The sequence below is a fragment of the Emydura macquarii genome, unplaced genomic scaffold, assembly GCF_026122565.2.
Source record: "Emydura macquarii macquarii isolate MOO-44397 ecotype Brisbane River unplaced genomic scaffold, CSIRO-AGI_Emac_v2 contig_2948, whole genome shotgun sequence".
Lineage (NCBI taxonomy): Eukaryota > Metazoa > Chordata > Testudines > Chelidae > Emydura > Emydura macquarii.
The window spans coordinates 1,627,898-1,650,007 of record NW_027133085.1 but is presented as its reverse complement, the minus strand read 5'-3'; the positions used below and the strand labels follow the sequence as shown (position 1 = coordinate 1,650,007).

Below are 22,110 nucleotides of genomic sequence, written 5' to 3'. Positions count from 1 at the left end.
AACACGGTATATACTACTTGATCATTTTATGCTGATTGCTTGAGATCCAACAGAACAGCATTATCACCTCCTTCTTCTGTTGCCTCCTGTTTAAGAACAATATTTTCAGGAGTGAGCACCACTTTTTCTGTTGGCTGGGAAGGCCCTTTTGTTCCACTACTTTTGTCTTTCTTTACTTTAGTAATCACTTCTGTGTAGGAGATCTCTTCTGTAACTGGCTCTTCTGCCCCACTCTCTGAAACTGCATGAGCACCAGCTTCCTGGAAGCCTTCTTGACCTTCAGCTACTGTTCGTTCTTTATCTTTCTTATTGAGCTTGAATGTCTCCTTAGTTGGAGCTGCTGTTGAAATAGTTTTCTTGAGCCTTATCCCAGATTGTTTCAGCCGCTCTCCTGACTGCCTTATTCTCTCTCGCCTCTCTGGTGTCACTATTCTAGTTCGAAGCCTGTTCACCTTCTTGCCAAAATTTTGTCTTGTCTTCTGGATATTTTCCCTTGAAAATGCCTTTTTTATATTATCTATGCGTTTCATGCCTGATTTTTTAAATTGGGCTGCTCTGCTTTCTTCTATATAATATTCTTCATCAGAAGAGAGATCATCAGGTGGGAAGAATTGCTCCTCTAGGTTTTCACCTCTTGTCCTGTCCTTGATGACAGACAGAGATGATGGGCATTCAGTTTCCTCCTGTGAATGAAAACATAAAGACATCTTTCCACTAGTGTTTTAAGGGCACTGATCATTTAAGCATGTGATATTTTTTGGCTTTAAGTCTCGACAACTGAGCTAGAATAATGCAGCACAGGGAGGTAGGGGCTCTCTTGAGAAAGCATTGCCAACCTACTTGATCTGCCGAGGATAAAGAGGACTGGAAAAACTCTGATTTTGCAGCCTCTGCTCAATAACGAAACCTGGTTATGGAGATTTCCTTCAAGTCTGGTTCTACTCTGAAAAGGGCTTACCAGTGTAAACATAGCATCAGCGTGTCCCACGTTTATTGTGCCTTAATGGACTTCAGAGCAAAGGTGCTCAGTTTACAATTATAAAAGGTGTTTTTCTAGCTGCCAGCTCTCCTCGTCTGAGGTTGGAGAGTCAAGCTGGGTTTTTTCCTTCTCATACATCACCAGTAATAAGTATCATGCAGGGCAAGTTAGAGCGTCGCCTCTTTACAGCCTCACTGACTCCATATGAATGTCTCAGTATTACCTGTAGCTCCTCCTTCTTTTCACCAGATTTGCACAGTTGTAACGCACTGGAATATAGTAGCGAAAGGTGTTGATGCACAAGGAGGAACAGACTCCAGCTCATACCCTCATAGGGTATGTCTTCACTGCAGCTACCCCAGGTGATTGGCACCCAGGTCTGAGCATCTAGGTCAGCCTAACCTGGCTGCAGGTGTCCTCATGATAAAACCTTACCGGTGTTACTGTGTCCTCTCAGTTTATGCACTCGCCCATGTGTGGCTGGGGCCCATAGCCCACGGTTCTTTATGCTGAGAAGCTCAATAGTTCTTACTTGTCTGTCCTTTGTGGGAAGGCTCTTGATTGATTTAGCCTGTGTCCTCCCTGCACAGGGGGCAGATGCCAGCCCAAGTTAAAGTGGAGCCTGGACTTTAATCCATACTCCAACTAAGTAAGCTAGCCCAGGTTTAAAGCACCTCCAAACACAGGTTTATGTGTATGGACAGTGACAGGGGTTGGGCTAAAACCCAGGTAAGAACCAAGGCTAACTCTGCAGTGATGCCACATCCTTAGCTGTGATGGGTTTACGGGAGCAAAATGTCACTAAAGTGAGCAGGTACGGCTTAATACACATCAGTTCGGCAACAAAATCAAAGTGCCAGTCTGCAGTAGCAGACGCGGGCATAGGAATATATGAATGGCATTGTTTAGTATTACTGACATACATTTTTCTATAGAAAATTATATTATCTCATGTTAATACAGTAACTGAACGATCAGCAAATATTTGTGGGTCTGTATAGCAGGTTTTCAACGGGAGGCTGTTGAGTGTTGCATTAAAATTCTTGGTAGCCACTACTTTCCATGTCACAACTATTGCTATTTTGTCCTGAATATTAAATACACATTCTATATAAGTGTCATGCTGACCATGTACTAAGCAGTGAAACCATATGATAAAATGTATTTACTTTACACCTTTGCCTTTTGTGTGTGCCCTCTGTCCACTAATCCCTGTCAGTGAGTTCAGCTTCAAATGCACCCAACCCTCTTTCACAGAGTGATGGTGAGGAATGGTAGCTGAATTTTGGAAAGAAATGATATAAAGGGAGGCAATGCGATTAGTCTCTTGTGGAGGAGGTGAGCATATCAGATATTGTGGTGACAGGAGCTCTGTACATACCTAGAGAAAAAGAGATTTTAACAGCACAAAAGTTCAAGTTATACAAGAATTTTCTGAAAGCTCTTTTTGGGAAGTAAGATACTGAGAATACTTTTAATGGTAATTTATGTGCAAAACATTTAGTGTTAGTATTCAATAAAGGGATATATCTGAAAAGCATAGTCCCAACTTGTAACTCATAGTCACACAGCTTTTGACCGAAGAACCATTACCTCAGTTTAATGATTCCCATGGAGATTCTGGATCAGCCCGATTACAGTAAAATTCTGGCTGGTACTAGTAGATGTATAGCAGAAAACTCAGAGTCAGTAGCAGCTATGTGGAAACTGCCACCTTTTTCTTGACCCATCAATATCCTCCTTGTGCACACAAACAATGTTGCACAAAGATTGTTTATATTCTCAGGAGGAGCAGCTCCTCATACAGCCCCAGGCAGAATATATGGCATATTAATATTGCTTTTGCATAATGCAGCATTTCCCATTTCTGGGATTGTCACACTTGATTCCTGGTGCTTGTTGAAATTTGGTCCATTGCTTAATATTTTCTAACTACCAAAGAAGTTTGAGAGAGTCCAAGAAGTGCCAGTTAATTTATCTAATTTATCTTGTGCTGATGAATTCCTGTGTACTGCACTGCAAACTGAACTGATTTCTGGCTAGCAAAACAGCTGTAATGTTCAAAATGACTGATTATTAGCAAGACATTTAATTTTACTTTACAAAGTATTAACTATCAGTAATATATAAAAAAATATATTAAGCCACTTGGCAAAGAAAGGCTGTTCAAAGTTTGGTCATCTTATTCTGGTTTCTTTAAAACATAAAATGACTGTTAATGCTTATCAAAATTAAGGACAAGAATTATTTTGCTTTAAGACCATCAGAATTTTATGTAACTTGTATATCAAACCCAGAATGAGCAAGTACTAGAATTCTTTGTTAATAATCATCATTAATGTACGAAAATTAACTTTATTACCTAGCTGTGTTATAGCTTATTTTCATAAAATGAGAACTAGTGTTAACATAGAGCAGCTTTTATGTAATTAACCTCTTAACATTTGTAAATTACAGACCACTACTTTAGCTGAAACACTGACACCCATATTTCCTTACTAACTAGTCTGAAACTTCAGTACAGACAGTGATGAACATAATAGGGTGAGATTTAACAGCGTCTCATCTAAAAAGAAAACTTGCAAAATTAGATTCTTTAGACAACATTTGGGCTAAATGGCATCTCCTCATGCATACATAGAAGATTCCAGCAGGCATTTAACTGCCATTGTTGCCTGCTGAATGCCATCTCTTCAGTTGTATGTAGAGTTACAGTTCATTGCCTTAAAGGGATGGCTGTAACTTTCATGCTTACATATTAGAATTTAGAACTATGAACTGTAAAATATTGGATGAATGTTTTGTGTTTAGGGTATGGGGCTGGCAACCAGGCAATATTTTTCAACCTATCACAGACTCACTCTATGACCTTTGCCAAAACATTTAATTTCTCTGTTCCTCAGTTTCTGCCTCTCCCCTGGAGAAGCAAGGTATACAAAAGCTAAATTAATTCAGGTTTGTACATCACATTGCAATCCTTAGATGGAAAATGCTACAGAAATGCAGTGTCTGACTGGAGCTGGTCAACATTTTGAAGATTTTTCCAAATAAAAATTCAGTGCTATATTTCATCCAAGTAGGGAACGTCCCACTCAGAACCACCAACTGGTTTTATTATTACACTGTCAAAAGTCATTTTTATTTATTAGGGAAGAGGGAGAATAAAAGCTTCTGTCAACAAGAATTAGCATATATGAGGAGAGTCAGTATTAGCACTAGGTGGGAAACTGATGTGGAGGATGGGGAAAGATGGCTAAGAGCTTGATCCTGTTCCCCCTGAAGTCAAAGGTAAAATTCCCATTGATTCCATTCATGCAGGATCAAGCCCTAAACTGGGCAAGTACCTTCCCCCATAGTCCTACAAAGAAAATAAACTCTTTGTTGATGGAAACAGCAGGATGTGGCAGCCTTACGAGGGGAAAAGGAGTAAGGTGCCTGCCTGTTTTCCCACTTCTTCCATCAGCAGGAGCACAAGGCAAAGGGTACAAGATAGCCAGATCAAATTAAAAAGGGAAAAGGAAATCTGGGTCTTTCCCAACCAAATGTAAATTAATTTATTCACCTTTTCTCACCTATCCTAGCCAGCTGGCTAGACACTGAGAGAGTAGTTATTTGAGTTATAGAATGCTGGCGCTAGCTAACGGGAAATGCCTGTATGCTTAAAGTTCAGCCTGTGCTTCAGAGTTTTGCTGGAAAGGAGCCAGATTGCTCAGTATCTAGCCAGCTCAAGCCTTGCATAAATAGCATTCATGTTCTTTGAGCAGTGACAGTGTATTGCACAGTATTAAGAGCTGCTATGAAATTTTTTTTTGGAAGGTGGAGAAAGAAACAGTATACTATTTGCACTCCTTGTGAAACAGTATATGATCATATAATCAAATACGTCTAGGAAAGCCTATGCATGCAAGTAGCATTAAGACTGTGTGTTTAACGCTCAACTTGAATTTTTCCTGCTTTTCAATACTTAACTGTACTCTGATAGCGTGCATCACCAGCTTTCTAACAGCCATGTACAGCCAACGGAGCTTCAGTTTTTAAGGTCTGGTCTTACCAGCACAAAGTAAACTATAGAAACCTCACTGTATCTATTTTCAGACTAAAGATCCTAGCCACGGCTGCTTACATTTAAATTGATGTCCCCACAGAAAGTAACTATGTAAAACCTGGTTATAACATGAAATCATTCCCTCCAGCAGAAACTGAAAGCTCTATCGCCACTGTGGGTACCTTCTCTCTTATTTTCATTTAAATCAAAGTTATAAAAGATGTATTTGTGCATGCACCATTGACTTTGTAATGAAAACTTGTAATGGTCTGCCAGTCTTCTCCTGGCTCTGTGCCTGGGTATGCAATTTTGTAACGTTTCCAGCTAGTGCTGCCTTTCTCTCATAGTGAAGGTGCCCAGGGAAAGAGGTAGGGCTCCTAAGGAGTCCTATCGTCTACCACATGCTGTAGAAAGGGGCGCATGGAATGAGGCAAAGGCTCCTGCCTGATTGCCCATGGTGGGGGGTTACAAGGTATCCGCCTGCTACCTAACAAGTAGTGCAATGTCTTTGTTTCTCCATTTTTCTTATTTAATGTGGGAAATTCCATACTTCTGTAAGTCAGTTCTTAACCTTGTCTTCAATATCCTAAACAGATTGCACTACTCACATGTCTTATTTGGATGAATTAAAATACATGTATGTTTTCACCTAGCTTACCAAATGATCAAGATCACGCTGTATAATGACGTGTCCTTGTTATTTACCACGCCACTTTGTGTAATCTGATAACTTTATCAATTATTTTATATTTGTCTCTAGATAATTGAGAAAAATACTAAATAGCATTTGGCCAAGATTCCTATAGGACTTCACTCAAAAACATCTGCTACTTGATGATTCTTTCCCATTAACAATTACATGTTAAGATTATCGGTCAGCCACTTACTAATCAATGTAATGTATGCTATAGTGATTTTGTATAGTGCTAAGTAATTTTTTAATCAGAATGTCATGCAGTACGAGTTCAAATGCAGATATAGAATCATAGAATCACAGAATCATAGAATATTAGAGTTGGAAGGGACCTCAGGAGGTCATCTAGTCCAACCCCCTGTTCAAAACAGGACTAACTTCAGCTATATCTCATTATCTTTATCAGCTAAACTTGTAGGTTCATCTGAGAAAGATATCAAGTTTGACAAAATCTATTCATAAAACCATATTGATTTGCATTAATTATGCTACAATACCCTACTTCTTTATTGACAAAATCCCATATCAGTCATTCCATTATTTTACCTGGGATCAATCTCATGTTAACAGGTTTATAATTATCTGAGTTATCCCATTTACTCTTGAAATATTGGCATAACTTTAGCTTTCTTCCAGTCCTGTAGAAGTTCTCCAGTGTTTCAAGATTCATTAAATACTAACATCAATGGTCTAGAGAGCTGCTCAGCCAACTCTTTTAAACTTTGAGTGCTTCATTTTTGCAAACAAAGTTTGTTTAAAGTAAGGGGGAAGTGTTTGTTTTGGGGTGGAATATAGAGCTTAAATACTCTTTAAAAAATGCATAAATAAATCTCAATTAATCTTTACAGCCCCACTGTGCAGCAGGGCTCAATATTTTCTTTTTACAGATGGGGAAACCTGGAGGATAAGTTTACACAGCAAACAAGTGTCAGCTTCAGGACTGGAACTAAAGTGTCTTTTCTCCAACACCAGTGCACAACACACTGAGGGCATAATACCTCCTGGTTGAGTTACTCAGCCTTTCTGAGACCCAGTTATTCCATTGATAAAGCAGAGCTTTAGAGTAATGGAAAAGCACTATTTATCTCAAAGCACTTTGGAGAGGTAAGTGAGAGTAACCTGATTACAGTACAAATGAGGCAGAGAGAGAGGTTCAGAGACTTTCCAATCATCACGGAGTAAGTGTCAGACCCAGGATGACAACAAATATCCTCCAAAAAAAGACTGGACAGCACTCCTCAGTTGAGCATTTCCATGAGCAAGTTGCACCTTTTGAATCTCAACTATTTTGGCTGCAGGGTTGTTGTTTTTTTTAAAAACTGCTTCTTCCATTTTTTTTTTTAAATAAGGGGAAAATCTGATTTTTCCCACTGCCCTTGTCTTCACAAGCCACTGAATCATTTTGTTCAAGCTTGCCAGACAAAAGTACACATGTGAGCAAAGACCAGGCCTGGAAAATTTCCACCCAAGTGGTGCTTGTTGCACAAACTTGTAAGCCTCTGATAAAAGGGGGTTATAACGCAACAACTGGCTTATAAACAAAATAAGATATCGTTTCACATGAGGTGTTCAAGGCAAAACAAAAACAGTGAACTACAGCTTTATCTAGACCATCCTTCCATTTCAATCCATCCCATCCACCCTCCAGTAGCTCTTTAGAATTAGTGCAATTTGTGTGTATCTGGAAAGGGGGCTAGGCTTGAACCTGAGTTCGAACTTGAGCTTACTAGACATACCCTATTACACAAAGAATAAAAACTTGGCCCTGATTGAAGTCAATGGCAAACTTCCCATTGACTTCAATGGGACAAGCAGTTCACTCAAAGAGTGGTCAGTAACAAGGAAACAGATAAAGCTATTTTTGGCATAGGCCTTGTTTTTACTTGCAAGAGTCATGTAGGGTACATACATGTGGCAGTGAAAGGCTCTGGTGGGGAGACAGGCACCAGGGAAAGGTTCTGGCAGTTACCTGTGGCTGGAGCCTTTCCCCACTGACTCTCCACTGCTGGAGCCTTTCACTATGATGGGAAAAGGCTCTGGCAGTGAGGAGGCAGTAGAGACACTACGCTAGCAGCGCAGAAATGGGAGATGCTGTTTGAGCATGTAGAGAACTGTGTAGGGTTTACACCTTGTGATAGTGGCTTTTCTCTACTCACCTACACAGTGCCTCACTGTCTATGGTGCGAATTATACCCATGCTAGCTGGGCATGCAGTGTCTGTACTCTACATGCCACTGTAAATGTAGACAATACCTATTTAGTGCCGCTCCCTCTCCCCTTTTGCCTACTCAATCCTTCCTAAATAGATTATAGCCATTGAGTTTAACATTCTAGTAGCGCAAATCATCCTACCACATTTCAGTAATAGCAACTAGACTGAATTTATGCCCATCCATGAGCAATTCCAGTTCCTCTTGTTTATTACCCAGTCTCCTAGCATTGGTGTCTAGGCAATTCAATAATTTCTTCTCTTCCTATCCTTTTGTTCCTTGATTAATTTTGTTTTCAACATCTTGTTTTTATGCTCAGTGCTCATATCTTGCCTCTTTTTACCCTCCCCTTTTGCTATTAGTTTAATCCCCTCCTGACTACGCTAGCCAGCCTGTCCCTGAGGCGGTTGGGCTCCCTTCTACTGAGGTAGAGGCCATCCAAACTATATAGCCCCCCTCTCCCCATAGAAGCTGGACCAATGTTCCATAAAACCAAAGCCCTCCACCCAATACCATTTATCTAGCTAGCAGTTCAATTCCAGAATCTTCTGCATGAGGTGAAAAGAGCCTGGTTTGTAGAGCTGGTCCAATTTTTTTGAATGAAAAGGGGTTTTTTCCCATAGAAAAATGGCATTTTTTAAAAACTATATGTTTTGTTCAAAACTATTGAGTCTTTCAACAATTTTCATTTTTGTAACTTTTTTGCATCTTTTTAATACACTTATTTATCAAAAATATGTTATCAAAACAATTCCAGAAAAATTTTGTTTACTGAAGAATGGATTTTTAGTAAATGAAAAACATTAATAATCATTTCAATGATGATATGATAAAAAAATCAATATAAATGACACAAAAATAATGAAAAATTAGTCCATTTTTACTGTGAGACATGGAAATGACTTGGCAATTTAAAAAAAAATTCTCAGTAGATATACTAGGTTTGTCTTTCAGCGTCTAGACTGAGTTTGCTGGGGTGGCAGTTAAAAAAGACCGTCCCTTTCTTTGTAAACTAACACTGCAAACATCTGATCCAGAAATAACTCTGAAACAATACAATGAAACTCCACAAAACCATTTATTTACAGTCACTTTTTAGACTAGAACTGTATTTTAAAATTAAATGATCAATTAAAGTAACTCTCCCACTGATTTCCAACCCCCAAGTAAAAAGTTAGAAAAATAATGGCTAAAAAAGTACAGAAAATAAAAACAAAAACTAAGAAAAAGTAATAAATAGTATGATATCCCCTCAGCTCTAAAATATATTCTGAAAAATATAATAACCATTACAACCCAAAATACACTCAACCTCCTCAAAGTAAGAAACTCTGTATACCAAAACTAGAGGCACAATAGGCAAAAATACGGAATTCTGTTATTTTATTGTGCTGTTCGGTGCAAAGTAATGAGGCAGTGACCTATCACCCTGAGCCTAGGTGATGGGGGAAGGAATACTCATGCAAAATGTTTAACAAACAAATGGAATTAACAAACCCCTCATTCTCCTGAAGCTGGAGCACAAACCAGCAAATCAGCTAATAGGCAGTCCAGTGCCCCTCTTGTTGATGGAGCAGTGACTGACAACTGATTTAAAAAAACAACCAACCTAGAAATGTTTGATATATGATCAAAAAAACCCCACAAAAATACCCTCAATGGGAAGGCTTGCAAAAACATCTGCCCCTTGTAGGCAAGAAACTAAATTAAAATAGTATCGCAGTCTAGGAATTTACATTTTAAATTGACCATACATTATTCAAAGAAATGCCCAAAATAAATCTCTCAAGCACCACATCACTCTCATGCCTGTTAATACACCTATTAACCATATAGCCAGTTGGTTAACAGAAATTACTATAACAACCCTTCTACTGGCCAAAAAGTGTCCTTAGCATCACACAGTCTATGTTACTGCTAAAGTCCCCTTGGAATTAACACTTCATCAATCCTTAACCTCTGGTGAATACCCAATTACAAATCATCCCATCATTTTGTAAAAGCATCAGTCTTTCACTGCAAACCTGGGTCTAAATCTCAAGTGATCCCTCTACAGTTCTGCAGATGTGCAATTAAAATCTCTGCCATCAAGACAAATCTGCTCAAATGGGAGAGCAATAGGATTATTTCTCAAGGGATCTAAAGGAGCTCACCCCATAAAGTGCTGAATAAACTCTTCTGTACATAAAAGCAAAAATATGCAATTTGGGGGCCAAATGCTACAGCTGGCATGCAGAATTGTTCTCACGCAATGAAAAGGCACTTAGTGTGGCCAGCACAGTAAATCCCTCATTTTACTTTCATACAGCTTCAAATATATCCCTGTTCCTTAAATTCTGACAGGGGTTCACTAACTTAACCCAGACCAGATGAATCAAGAAATCCAGTGTTGTTGTAGCCATGTTAGTCCCAGGATATACCAAGGTGAGTGAGGTGATATCTTTTATTGGACCAGCTTCTGTTGGTGAGAGAGACAAGCTTTTGAGTTTACAGAGAGCCAGGGGTGCTGGAACAATTTTTGCAGTAGCGATGCTGAGAGCCATTGAACCAAACTGTAAACCCTGTGTATGATGGAAACCACCTCAAACCAGGGAGTGCAGTAGCACCCTTTGCACTCTTAGTTCCAGCACTGGTGCATGGAGCTCTGCCTTAAATCTGCGAAAGGTACTCAGAGTGTCACAACTAAATACAAGATCAAACACCTAGTTTTTATCATAAGTAGTTAGCACATATTCTAAGGGACTGTTTAAGGTGAAGTGGCCCATGAACACATCTGTTATGAAAATTGTTGTGAAAATTGTTCACCCACAGGTGTTTTTGTCTTTGATCATTTTCCTGTGTGAGTCCATTTGAGAGTGTAGCGATTGTCTGGTTTCACCCACATAGTGGTTATTGCAGCATTTAGTGCACTGGATGAGGTACACCACGTGATGTGACAGGCATGTGTAGGACCCAAAGTGATCACTCTATATCTGACCTATCAACCTCCCTCATCTTCACAGGAAACCTACACAACACTGTCAAAAGACAAGCCTGGGAGCTTAAATTCATGACTTTGGTAGACACTAAAATCATGGTCGTAATAAAGACACTGGATTTATGACTTATTACAACAATCTGTAACCCACTACCCCCCCTTTTTGTCCTAGGACTGCAGAGGTGTTCATGAGCCGCTTCACCTTGAATGGTCCCTTAGAATACAGGCTAACTACGTATGCTAAACTAGCTGTTCAACTTTGTATTTAGCTGTGACACTCCGAGTACCTTTCCCAGACGTGAGGAAGAGTTCTGTGTGATTCAAATGCATGTCTCTCTCACCAACAGAAGTTGGTTCAATAAAAGATAGTACCTCACCCATCTTGTCTTGTCAAGGAATCCAGTCCATTCTCTCATTAACTGACTACAGAGATCCACTGACAACTCAGTGACCAAGAAGTTAAGACAATTGTACAATGCAATTCTGAGCACCTCCCATCTCATCCACTCCCCGAGACAGCTTCTGAATGATGCAAAGGGCAACTGCAGCCCCAAAAGGAAGCTGCATATTCATCTGGAAGAGAGAAATAGGCACAGTTAACGTTTGCTAAACAAACAAGCCCAGACCTCTGAGGGAGTCTGAGACAGGCCAGTAAGTACCATGTAGGAGGTTCCATGTTAAATGATTGTCTGTTTAGGCAACCCTGCGAATTTGACATTGTTAGCTCAAAAATATGCAACTCCCTAGACAGTATAATTTAAATGTAGATACAAAAAACACTTGTATGTGTGAGAAGGGGCAGATACAGGGAGTGGAACAGAGGTGCTATGATAAAAGCCAGGACAATTGCTATTGACCTGATTTTAGTCCTGGCCCACAACAACAAAAGTTACTGTTCTTGCAGACTAGATGAGATGCAGATCTACTAAGTATACGGGGGTGCTGCTGCTAACCACTAAAAGTCTGTAACATGCTGTTGATCAGCTCAGATTTTCCCAGTTCTGCAAATGTGCTGTTTTGAACAACTTCAGTCCTGTAACTCCCATGGAAGAAAATGACTTTAAAAGTCTTCACTGGGATATAGAGCTTAATCATAAGCTACTCATTCTAAAAGGCAAGTTCAGTCACAGGTAAGTAGAATGCCATTCCTCAGTGTGGGGGCAGCAGAAAAGGATAAGCCACTAAGGAGATTTTTATAATGATCAGTCACAATTCCTATGGATAAATCACTAAATGGTCTGTCTAAGGATCTGGGGAAGTGGCATGGGAAATGGAGCATGATTATTTAACTACAATATTCTGGTGAACTAAACTTGTGACTTTAACTATGACAACAGTTTGGGGCGCAGGGGTACTATGACTATCTCTCTCTCCATTACATGGCCTCCTTAAAAAATAATAATCTCTAGAGCTGTGCAAAATATTCACACTGAGCCTCAAACTCACTTGAATTGAGTTTGGAAGGTTTCCATTCCTACTGGATGTTTGAGGTCAAGCCATCAAGAGAACTTGAAGAGGCTGATTTACTTCCAACTGATCTGGGCCAAATTACATTATTCAATTTGCTAACCCTCTAGCGGACTGAACCCTCAATTCTTTTCTCGGTCCTACCAATAACAATGTGTAGAAAACCATCCCTTGTTTTCATTTCCCTAACTCTCATGGTCAAAGATGAGGTCTCGAGTTAGCATAAGGGCTCTTCCAACTCTTTTTTGTGGTGTCTAAATGTCCAGGCCACCATTTTTTAATTTACTTCTGCATCTGTTAATTGTTGTATCAAAGTTATTAATTAAGAAAAATTAACCGAGCAATTTTCTCTGTGTTCACTTTATAAATAAACCCTGATGTGCTGATTGACAGTCCATTACAGAAATACAAACATTGACCCAAACAGGTATGGCACATTACCCTCATTACAGCCCGCCCTTCACAATATCCCTGATGACGCTCAGGCAAAACTCCACTGTAGAAGAAGTCTTCACTTCCAACATCCAGCTCAATAATGAACTCTGTTATGGTGCAATTTAGCTTACAATGAGATGGAGTGGAAGTACCAAATTGCTTCAGTGCATTTCAATGGACTTTCACTCCTCTTATTGTGAAGCTTTACCCCATTAATGCCGTAGTGGTGGGGGCAGTTTGCACTAACATTGCTACATCAATGTAGCTGCACTAGACCAAGGCCCTGGCATAGCAGCACTACATTGATATATTAAGTGAGTTGCACCAGCATAGGTAGTATAGTCAAGCTTCAATAAAGTTCTAGTGGGTTACTGTGCTCTAGTGCTCATGGAATGGGGGCGATTATTACCTACCATCAAGGAGTTAAATGTTGCATTCCACAAGGATTAGCACATGCCCTCCTCCTCTATCTACATTTGCTGAGCACAAGAGATAGGGATAAGAGAAATTTACACCATCTAATGAGTGGGGGAAAAGGCTGAGGCCTGGTCTACACTAGAAAAATTTGTTGATTTAACTATGTCGATCAGGGGTGTGAAAAACCCACACCCTTGAGCAGTGTAGTTAAACCTACTTTAATCCCCATTTATACAGAATTTTTCCATCGTCCTAGCTACCACCTCTCAGGGAGGTGGATTACCTAGGCCGATAGGAGAATCCCTCCTGTTGGCATAGGTAGCATCTACACTGAAGTACTGCAACCATGTGGCTGTGCCACTGTAGCGTTTTAAGACAAGCACTAAGAGGAATCTAGTCCTGCTGTATCTGAGCTAAACAGGGACAGGAATATGAAGAGTGAAGAGGACTATTCAAGATGCTGATTCTCTTCCTGAATATAAGAAAATCAGATGCATGGAGGCTATCGCCAAAGCCTCCTATGCATGAAAAGCGTTAGAAGACACACCAGTAGCAGCAGTTGTCTTTTAATTTAAAAGTTAAATCAGGGCCTACAAACACTTATGCACATGAGTTACTTTTCTCAGATGAATGCCCCCAATCAAGTCCATGGGTCTACTCACACGAAACTAATTATTTGTTCACTGATATTTTAAAGAATATGTACTGATAAATGATGTACATGAACACAACTTTTAGGGTCCAATTTTATGCTTAGTAAGGTGCTGAACACCCTCAGTTCCCACTGACTTCTAGGGGAGTCGAGCATGTGATGCTAGCAGACCAGCTCAGGCCAAGGGCCCCATACCTCAACTGAATAGTGACAATACATAGCTCAAACCAGTCAGACTCACCTGTGTTACTATTAGTATTAGAATGATAATGATGTGTTTAGTGTTTAAACTGCATGGAATGCCTGGGAGTTGCTGTCTGCTTTAATCTCATGTATAACATCTATATCCCAAATTATAAAGTAGTATCTGAGTGTTTGCATTGTAAGCCTCTCTAACTATGTAAATCCCCAGACAGGAGACAGACATTAACTAGTGTGAAATGCTGGTCTTCAACAGAAATAATGTCCTGCCCAACAAGGAAAGCCCATCAACATCAGATGGACTAGAGTGGAGCATTTAAGATGACAAAGACTTTGTTGTTTCCTCTCCTCCTCCCATCCCCCATGGAGATGGGGTTTTGAATCCTTCCCATTATCTGAGTTTGTAGCTTAAGGCACAAAAGAGGGAAAGGGAATAAAAATCCCCTAATAAGGAGCAACTGTATTTTTATGCTACTTGGGCTCTGGGGCAAGGGCATAGCCAGATACGATCTTCTGACAGGGCCTCTGGTTGACGGGTGGGCCGGCCAAAAAACCCAAACTTCCTGCTTCTGTTCACATTACCGGAAGCAGGAATTTCGGGGAGCCTGATGCTCCAGTTGCCAAGGGGCAACTTACTTACGTCGGGCAGCTTACTGATTCTCAGCTGGGTCGCTTCCCGAACTTCCTGCTTCCGGTCACGTGGCCGGAAGCAGGAACTTCAGGAAGCCACCAACCGAGAAAGCTCGAGTTGTGCAGGTAGTTTAAGTGAAGCTTAGGTGGGCCTGCTTTCACAGTGGGTGGGCCCTGGCCCACTCAGACTCACCTGTAGCTACACCCTTGCTCTGGGGGGCAAGATCCCCAGTGCTTAGCCTGAGTTAGCCCTAAAGGACATCTAGAGCTTGCTTATTATAGAAGCTTCTATTTCTTTTTGAAAATTAAGACTGGAACTCAATTGTGTGTATATATATTTACCTGCATTAACCTTGTAAATAACTCTCTTATTTCCTTTTCCTCTATAATAAATCTTTAGATAGTGTACTATAGGCTTGGCTACAAGCGTTGTCTTTGGTGTGAGGTCTAAAGTGCAACTGATCTGGTGTAAGTGACTGGTCCATTGGGACTGGGATTAACCTGAATATTGCTGTGCTCCTTGGTGTCAGGGACCATCTATCACAAAGGTACGCCCACCTGGCAAGACATCTTGGAGTACTCAAGGAGACGGTCCATGAGTCCATGTTGTGATTGTTCAGTTTAGTTACAGCTGAGGAGTTTACACCGGATAATCGGTTGGTGAAATCTAAGTGTACAACTAATTCGTTTCCTGTTTCTTAAAATTCTGCCCTGAGGTTGGTACTCATTCTCTTGTGTCACTGCCGGACAGCTTGACAAAGCATGCTTAGAACTTTACAGGATCAAGTCCTTAACAACTAGAATTGCAGCATTTTCCAGTAAGCTGCCTAGCCTTATAATTTCCCTAGCATGATTAACTTTTTCATATTTGAATGATCCATGGACAAGCAACTTATTTTCAAGAAACATATAGACAATCAGAACAATTGCTACTACTTCTTCATTTCCAAGAACAAGTAGCAATATAAAATAATCCCAATGTAAGAAAAATGTATGATTTATTTTCAATCCTTCAAAATCTTGCTCATGTTAGTATTCCTTAGTTATATATTTCCAAAGTAGTCAATGGAACTACATGCAAAAGGACTACTTGTGTGATAAGAGGGGTTGCAAGTCTCAGCTTAGTTTTGAATGTTTATTCCTCTGAATTGAGATGAGGAAAAAACATTTCACAGCTACAAATAAACCTTGATAATTTTGCAAATAAAATACACTACACTTTAAAATTAGTATTAAAGGAATGGCTCCATTCTGGATCCTCCATAAATAGTTTTGCTGTTTGGACTTCTACCTTATATGGTGAAAAAAATAACAGATGATTGTCAGGCATGACTAGCATGACAAGATTTACAGTGCCTGCCTCATATTACCTTTCACATAGGCAACAAATAGTCCTTGCTGATCTGCAGTTAATCTTACACTATAGGCTGAGAAGCCAACCAACACTAATAATAGACTCTGTGTACTGCCAACAGTGGGTTCATGCTGAAAGACATTGAGAGGCAGAAATTAATTTTAAAGAACATATAACACAACTTCTACATTGGGAAGACTGTGTTCCCTGTCTTTTGATTTGTTAAACAACTAGTGTTTCCCAGAAATTATCAAAGATGTGGCAAAACTCCAAAGGTAAAATAAAGTGTATGCGTACCTGGTATATTACAACCCGAAATTTGTTTTTTTTCAGCATCTCCTCTTGTTTTGCTTCAACCTTTCGCACATTAGCACTCTGCTTTTCCACGCGAGCCCTCACTTCTTTAACATGGGAGCTAACTTTGCAGGTTTTCTCCAGCAACTTGTTAACAGTGTAGCCTGTATTGCCATGAGTCTGGGCAAGCTTTAAAATATCAATCTGTATGGTCTTAATAGCATTCTCCATTTCTCTGTGTCGCTCTTCTATTCTTTTCTGGCTCTCCTGTACACTGTGTACAATGTTGGCCACTTTATCTAGGACTGTCACAATTGTATATGCAGCATCTTGCTCTTCATCTTCTGTGACACTTGAGAGACGATTTTGGTGGATTTTGTCAGCCTCTGAGGTAACTTCACGATTATCCATTTTGTCTGTCTGTAGTCAGGTTTACAGGCACAGAAGTATAAATGTTCCTCACGATGACTATTCAAATTGTAGGGAAACAATTCTGGCACCCTTGCAAGAAGCTCGACAGCTGGCCGCAGAGATGTTCAGAGCAGGGTGTGAAACTCCATCCCTGGAGGTTGGTCAAATATTTATAACTACAAACTATTCCTACATGACTGTTCGGATACTTTCTGCAATATGAAACCTTTAAAATTAGGAAGCAATGTCTGGAAAGGAACATGTATTTAAAGGGTTACGCTTCTGTACCAGTGAAGTTATTAGTGTTAATCTGGGAAAGTAAAGCAACTGACTAATTAAGCAGGAAAGCCAACTGGCATACTTATTTAAGATCTACTGTTGCTCTCATTTTAATGAAGTGATTTCCTCTGGGGCAATTCAGACAGTTTTCAAAAGTATACATGACTGTATTTAAACCAAAAAGAGTGGCCTTCAAATCATTATGGCTACCATATCGAGTAACAAATAAGCACACTAAAGCAGAAGCAATATAGTGAAAACATTGTATTGTGACATGCTTTTCTAGTTCAAATATTGAAAGCATTTTTTTTTATTGAACAAGTTATTAAATCCTACATGCAGAACTTTGAAAGCCTAAACTACATATTAAACAGCTGAACACATCCTACTTACACTTCATCTCTGGATCTTTTAAACAACAATTAACAGTCTAGTAATATAACTATAACCAGCAGACTAATTTGGATGGACTTTATTTAGCTCTTGAAAATATTCGATACAAGAGCACTAGTCATTAATTAGCTTTATTTTTTTTTAAATCACAAACACTATACAATTTGTCTTGTTGGTGTTAAAACATCTATTGTTTTAAAAAAAGTTTAATAAGTATTAAAGCAGTTTTAACAGCGATAAAGTAGGCTTTATTCCAATCATGTGAGTTTGATTATTTAACACAGATTTTTACAATACCAAAATCTATCAAGACCTACTTCTTTTGGAACTATGCCATCTGCTCTACCGGGTAATTTCCCAGATTATGAAATTTATATTTTTACTTTTTAAAAATAAAGTGTCAGAATTATTTATGAAGATGGTAGTGCTTAGACCCAGCCAATACATTTTATAAATATGTTACAACTACACACAGTACACAGCTTCACAGTTCATGCGATAGGCAGTGTCTAAAAAATCAGTTACTAACTTTCAAAAACATTTAAATATCTACGGTATTTAAACACAGTGTCTTCTAGTTTTTTGTAAGAAAAGTAAGCTGTAAACATCTTTACCTTTAGTTCATGCCTTGTTTGCTGGGTAATGTGTGTTTTGTTTTTTTTGTTTTTTTTTCTACAACCATTGGTGAAATAAGTCTGTGTTCCCAAAAATATTACATTCCATGAATAAAGCACAAATCTACTATATGGCCATGTGATACAGAAACAGAAAATGAACTACTGTATTCAAAACCATAAAAGGAAAGTTACTAAAACAGTCCATAGCTGTTAGAACTGATGCTTTCAGAATACAACAGACCAACAGCGCTACACTAAAAATGTCCAAAAATAAGGCCTCTGAAATAAATATTTCCATTCTTTAAAAAAAGATATAATAAAAATGTACATCACATGGTCAATGTAGGTATAAAATTCATCACGTTAAACCATCCTGGATGACGTATCTGAAGTAAAATGGCCTAGGTTTTGCTTCTGTCGACGTCCTCTGTTGTTTTTAGGGCATTTTCTGTAGTTTTTAATAAAGGAAGAAAATATATTTTTAATCTTATTCTGCATGTTTAAAACAGCATTAATGATTTTACTTTCTTCTTTTAACCCAGAAATTTCGATAATGGCAGAGTGTCTATCAGCCTCAGTGACTGGGCAAGCGCACCAGCTGTTAGGTAGGTTGGCACATTGGAGGTTCTAGGAGATCCCTGGCTGCAGCTGTTGCCAGGAGAGATTTCTTTCATGTGAATTTGGGATTTGATCCTGCAAGGGTTGAGAGCACTCTGGCCCCAATCCTACGAAATATTTAAGCATGTGATTAACCCCACTGACTTCAATGGAACTCCTCACATGTTTAAAGGTGAATATGTGCTTAAGAGCTTTGTTGGATTAGGGCCAAAGTGCTCTGTGCTTTGTGGGCTCAAGCCCTTGATGAGAGGAGGATCTGGATTCACCATAGTTACCTGTGACGTTGTCAACTCAAGTTTCTACAGGGCTATTTCTTAAGACATCTTGGAAACTTAACTGAGTGCAAAATTCAGCTGCTCACTTCATCAGAGGAGCTTAACATGGACATCACATTACCCTGGTGCTCCACAGACAGAACTAGCTGCATATTAATTTTCAGGTGGAGTTTAAGGTGTTGGCTTTGACCAATAAGTCCTTAATGGTTAAGGACATGGGTACCTGAGGGATGCACCTCTCTCCATATGACAGCATCACATTTACGAGCAGTGGAGGGGCCTGAACCAACCCATCCTCTGGTTTAAATGTGAGGGGAAGGGGCCATGGTGTTTTTCATGAGATACTTCAACTCTAGAAGTAACTCCCACTTTGGTCTAACCAATTTGCTGATCTTTGGGATCTTCTGCAAGGCTCATATTTCCTTCTTAGGTTTTGGCATAGGGATTGGTGAAGGGATACAGAGCAGCTAGAGGTGATTTGTGGGTGAAGAGGTAATTTATTGTCCCAGTGGCTGACTGACTTAGATTTTGTGATATATAGCAGCATTGTGCGACCAGTCTGGACATGTTACACATCATTTTATTTGATCACTGTAGTTTTTACAATGTGTGTTACGCACATAGCGTTTCGGGATAGTCAATTTCCTAAATATATTTTAAATAAATAAATAAACAAACAATCAAATGGAAAGAGCAATCTGTGGTTTTATATTGCTTTTGTAATTACCTACCTTGTTATGCACATGACAATTGCAACTATGATGGCAATCTGTACAGCTCCAATTATTGCTGCAATAAGGACATGTGTGAGCTTTTGTCTACTTGGGACAACATAAAGAATACTGAAGTCTGTCTTTTCACAGTGCTGTCCAGTATATCCTGATTCACATCTGAAAAAGACAAGGAATATTTCATGGGATATGAGTCTTATCATTCTGCAGATGAAATAGTAATCTGAGGTACAGGGCAGAAAGCATAGTAATCAATGAAAACTTGAAAAATTGGGACATGATGTCAAGGATGGAGGATGGTTTAGAGGGAGCGGGAGAAAAACCCACTCGTCACTGTCTGCACTGCTACTTCAGTGACCTCGGATGAGTTTTGAAAGCAATAATAGCACAGGAGATTTCCTTTTAGATTCAGCCAGTTCTGAAAATGAATTAAGTAAGCAGGACTGTAGCTGTCAAACACCATGTGGGGAGGTGGAGTAGAGTGTAAGTCTTTAGGCATCTTGGGTCTTCCTTTTGTGGAGAGCGGGGGGCACAGATTGGATGTCCTCCACTTTCACAGACAACAACTAATTTTGCCTAGCAAGATTACTTGGGCCCTGTGGTGTCAGTTCAGCAAAGGAAGTAAGTACATACTTTAAGAATGTGACATCAGTGGGACTGCTCACGTGCTTAAGGTTAAGTACATGCTTAAGTACCTTGTTGAACTGGAGCCCAAGTTAGGGAACAATAAACAGTTTGATAAAACAAGTGGACAGAGGATCTCCAGAAAACTAGTCAGAGACCAGGATGTATGGAACCAAACTGGAATATAGGCCACAAATAAAAAAACAACGATGAGGAACAATGGAGAAAAATAGATGACAATACTGTGGGAGAAGGGTATGTATATGCAAACATAATATGCCTATCAGAGCTGAGCAAACCCTGCAGAGTTTGGTTTGTGTCACTTACTGGCACGGAACCCTGTGAGGCCTTTGTGTAAGGACTGGCACCAAAACAATACCTTCTGATTTACCTGGAGGGTTGAGTTCCTGCCCCAAAGCTCTCCCCACCCCTCCCCCCACCAGCTCTTAGCCTGGACTCACCAAATGCCAAGTAGGCCTGAACTCCAGGCTGCAGATGCTAGGCAAAGGCCAGGCTAGTTCCCCAGAAGACTGTATAGAAAGGTCAGGAAGGAGTGCTGGCTCACAAGTCAGATGATTCTAGGACTGTATCAGGCACACCCCAAAAGCCATGCCGGAAGATTAGTGCAGTAACAGGCAGTAGTCGATGTCCAGGTGGGACAGAGCGCCCTGTCAGTATCTTACTGGAAGGTGGGAAGCAGCACCTACTTGGCCTACATAGCACGCTGCCCCAGCTGTGCTCATGGGGGAGTCCATGGACATTTGGGAGGAGTCTGAGCAGGCTGGTAAGGAGGCGGAGCAGAAGCACTTGCTCTAAGCAGCAGCTTTACCAAGCAACCCAGCCAATTTCTCAGAGGAAAATTCAGAGGATGTTTGTACTGATCAGAGCAACACAAATTTTCAGTCCATGCAGGGCAAAGCCACAGAAAAGACGACAATGAGAGCACACTCCTAAATGAGCTATCCTGCCAAGGGGAGGGAGGCTGAAGAGCAACACACAGAGGAAAGCACTATGCTGGATGCCCAGGATTAATGTTTCCATTGTTCCCTCTGGATGCTACACAGTTAACAGGCCCCACCCCATACCTCTCCATGCAGCCAGAGCTAGACCAGTAGCCTTATCCCTGACTTGGGGGGAACTAAAAACATAAAAAAGAATCTCAGCTTTAACTTTAAAACATAAACTCATTGCGCTTTTCCCTTGTGACGTTAGCCTTGAAAACAAACTGATGTAACGTATCATTAGTGTTGAATTCAACAAGCAATTGTCCTCCATTTCTGCAGCAGCAGACTGGAGAGGAATTAAAGATACACACACACATGCACGCGCGCACACACACACACACACACACACACACACACACACACACACGCAACACCCCTTACGTAAATGAAGTCAGTTATGCTTGGGTGTATCACAAAGAATCACTCCAACTCACCCCCAAATCCATCTCTGGGCTTCTTGGTGATGGAGTGATGGTGGATGGGAATTAGTTACATTTAGGGAAGAAAAAAATTGTTCCACAGGCATGCAGAGAAAATGCACTCGATTTTCAGTGCTATGAAACCCATGCGTTCTTGTGAATACACTTTCCACATCTATGAGCTTTCTGCAGAAGATACTTTGGCTCACAGATTGGATATGTACCGATAAAAGCAGAATCATTAAGAAAAAGGTACAAAGTTATTGCAGATCTCATTAACAGTGGATGGGAAAAGAATCAGAATAAATTTATGTTCATATAAGAAGGAAGAAAATGACAAACGATCCTGTTTGTGTATTACCTAGTAGAAAGAAAGGAAAAGAA

General features: G+C 40.0%; 2 protein-coding genes across 2 annotated transcripts in view; both read right to left on the bottom strand.

Annotated features, from left to right (window-relative positions):
* CAVIN4 (caveolae associated protein 4) lies at window positions 1–16,766 on the bottom strand. Its single transcript, XM_067569915.1, has 2 exons — window positions 16,359–16,766; window positions 1–683 (listed from the first exon to the last, which is right to left on the bottom strand). Exons 1-2 carry the CDS (start codon window positions 16,764–16,766, stop codon window positions 27–29), a joined length of 1,065 nt encoding a protein of 354 aa, XP_067426016.1. The 3' UTR covers window positions 1–26.
* Window positions 16,767–17,296: 530 nt separating this feature from the next.
* The window catches only part of TMEFF1 (transmembrane protein with EGF like and two follistatin like domains 1), a 203,637-nt gene continuing 198,823 nt past the window's right edge, over window positions 17,297–22,110 (bottom strand). Inside the window, exons 9-10 of the mRNA XM_067569816.1 lie at window positions 19,680–19,838; window positions 17,297–18,503 (exon numbers count right to left, since the gene is read on the bottom strand). Coding sequence (XP_067425917.1) covers window positions 18,419–18,503; window positions 19,680–19,838 — 244 coding nt within the window. The 3' untranslated portion in view covers window positions 17,297–18,418. The remainder of the gene's footprint in view (window positions 18,504–19,679; window positions 19,839–22,110) is intronic.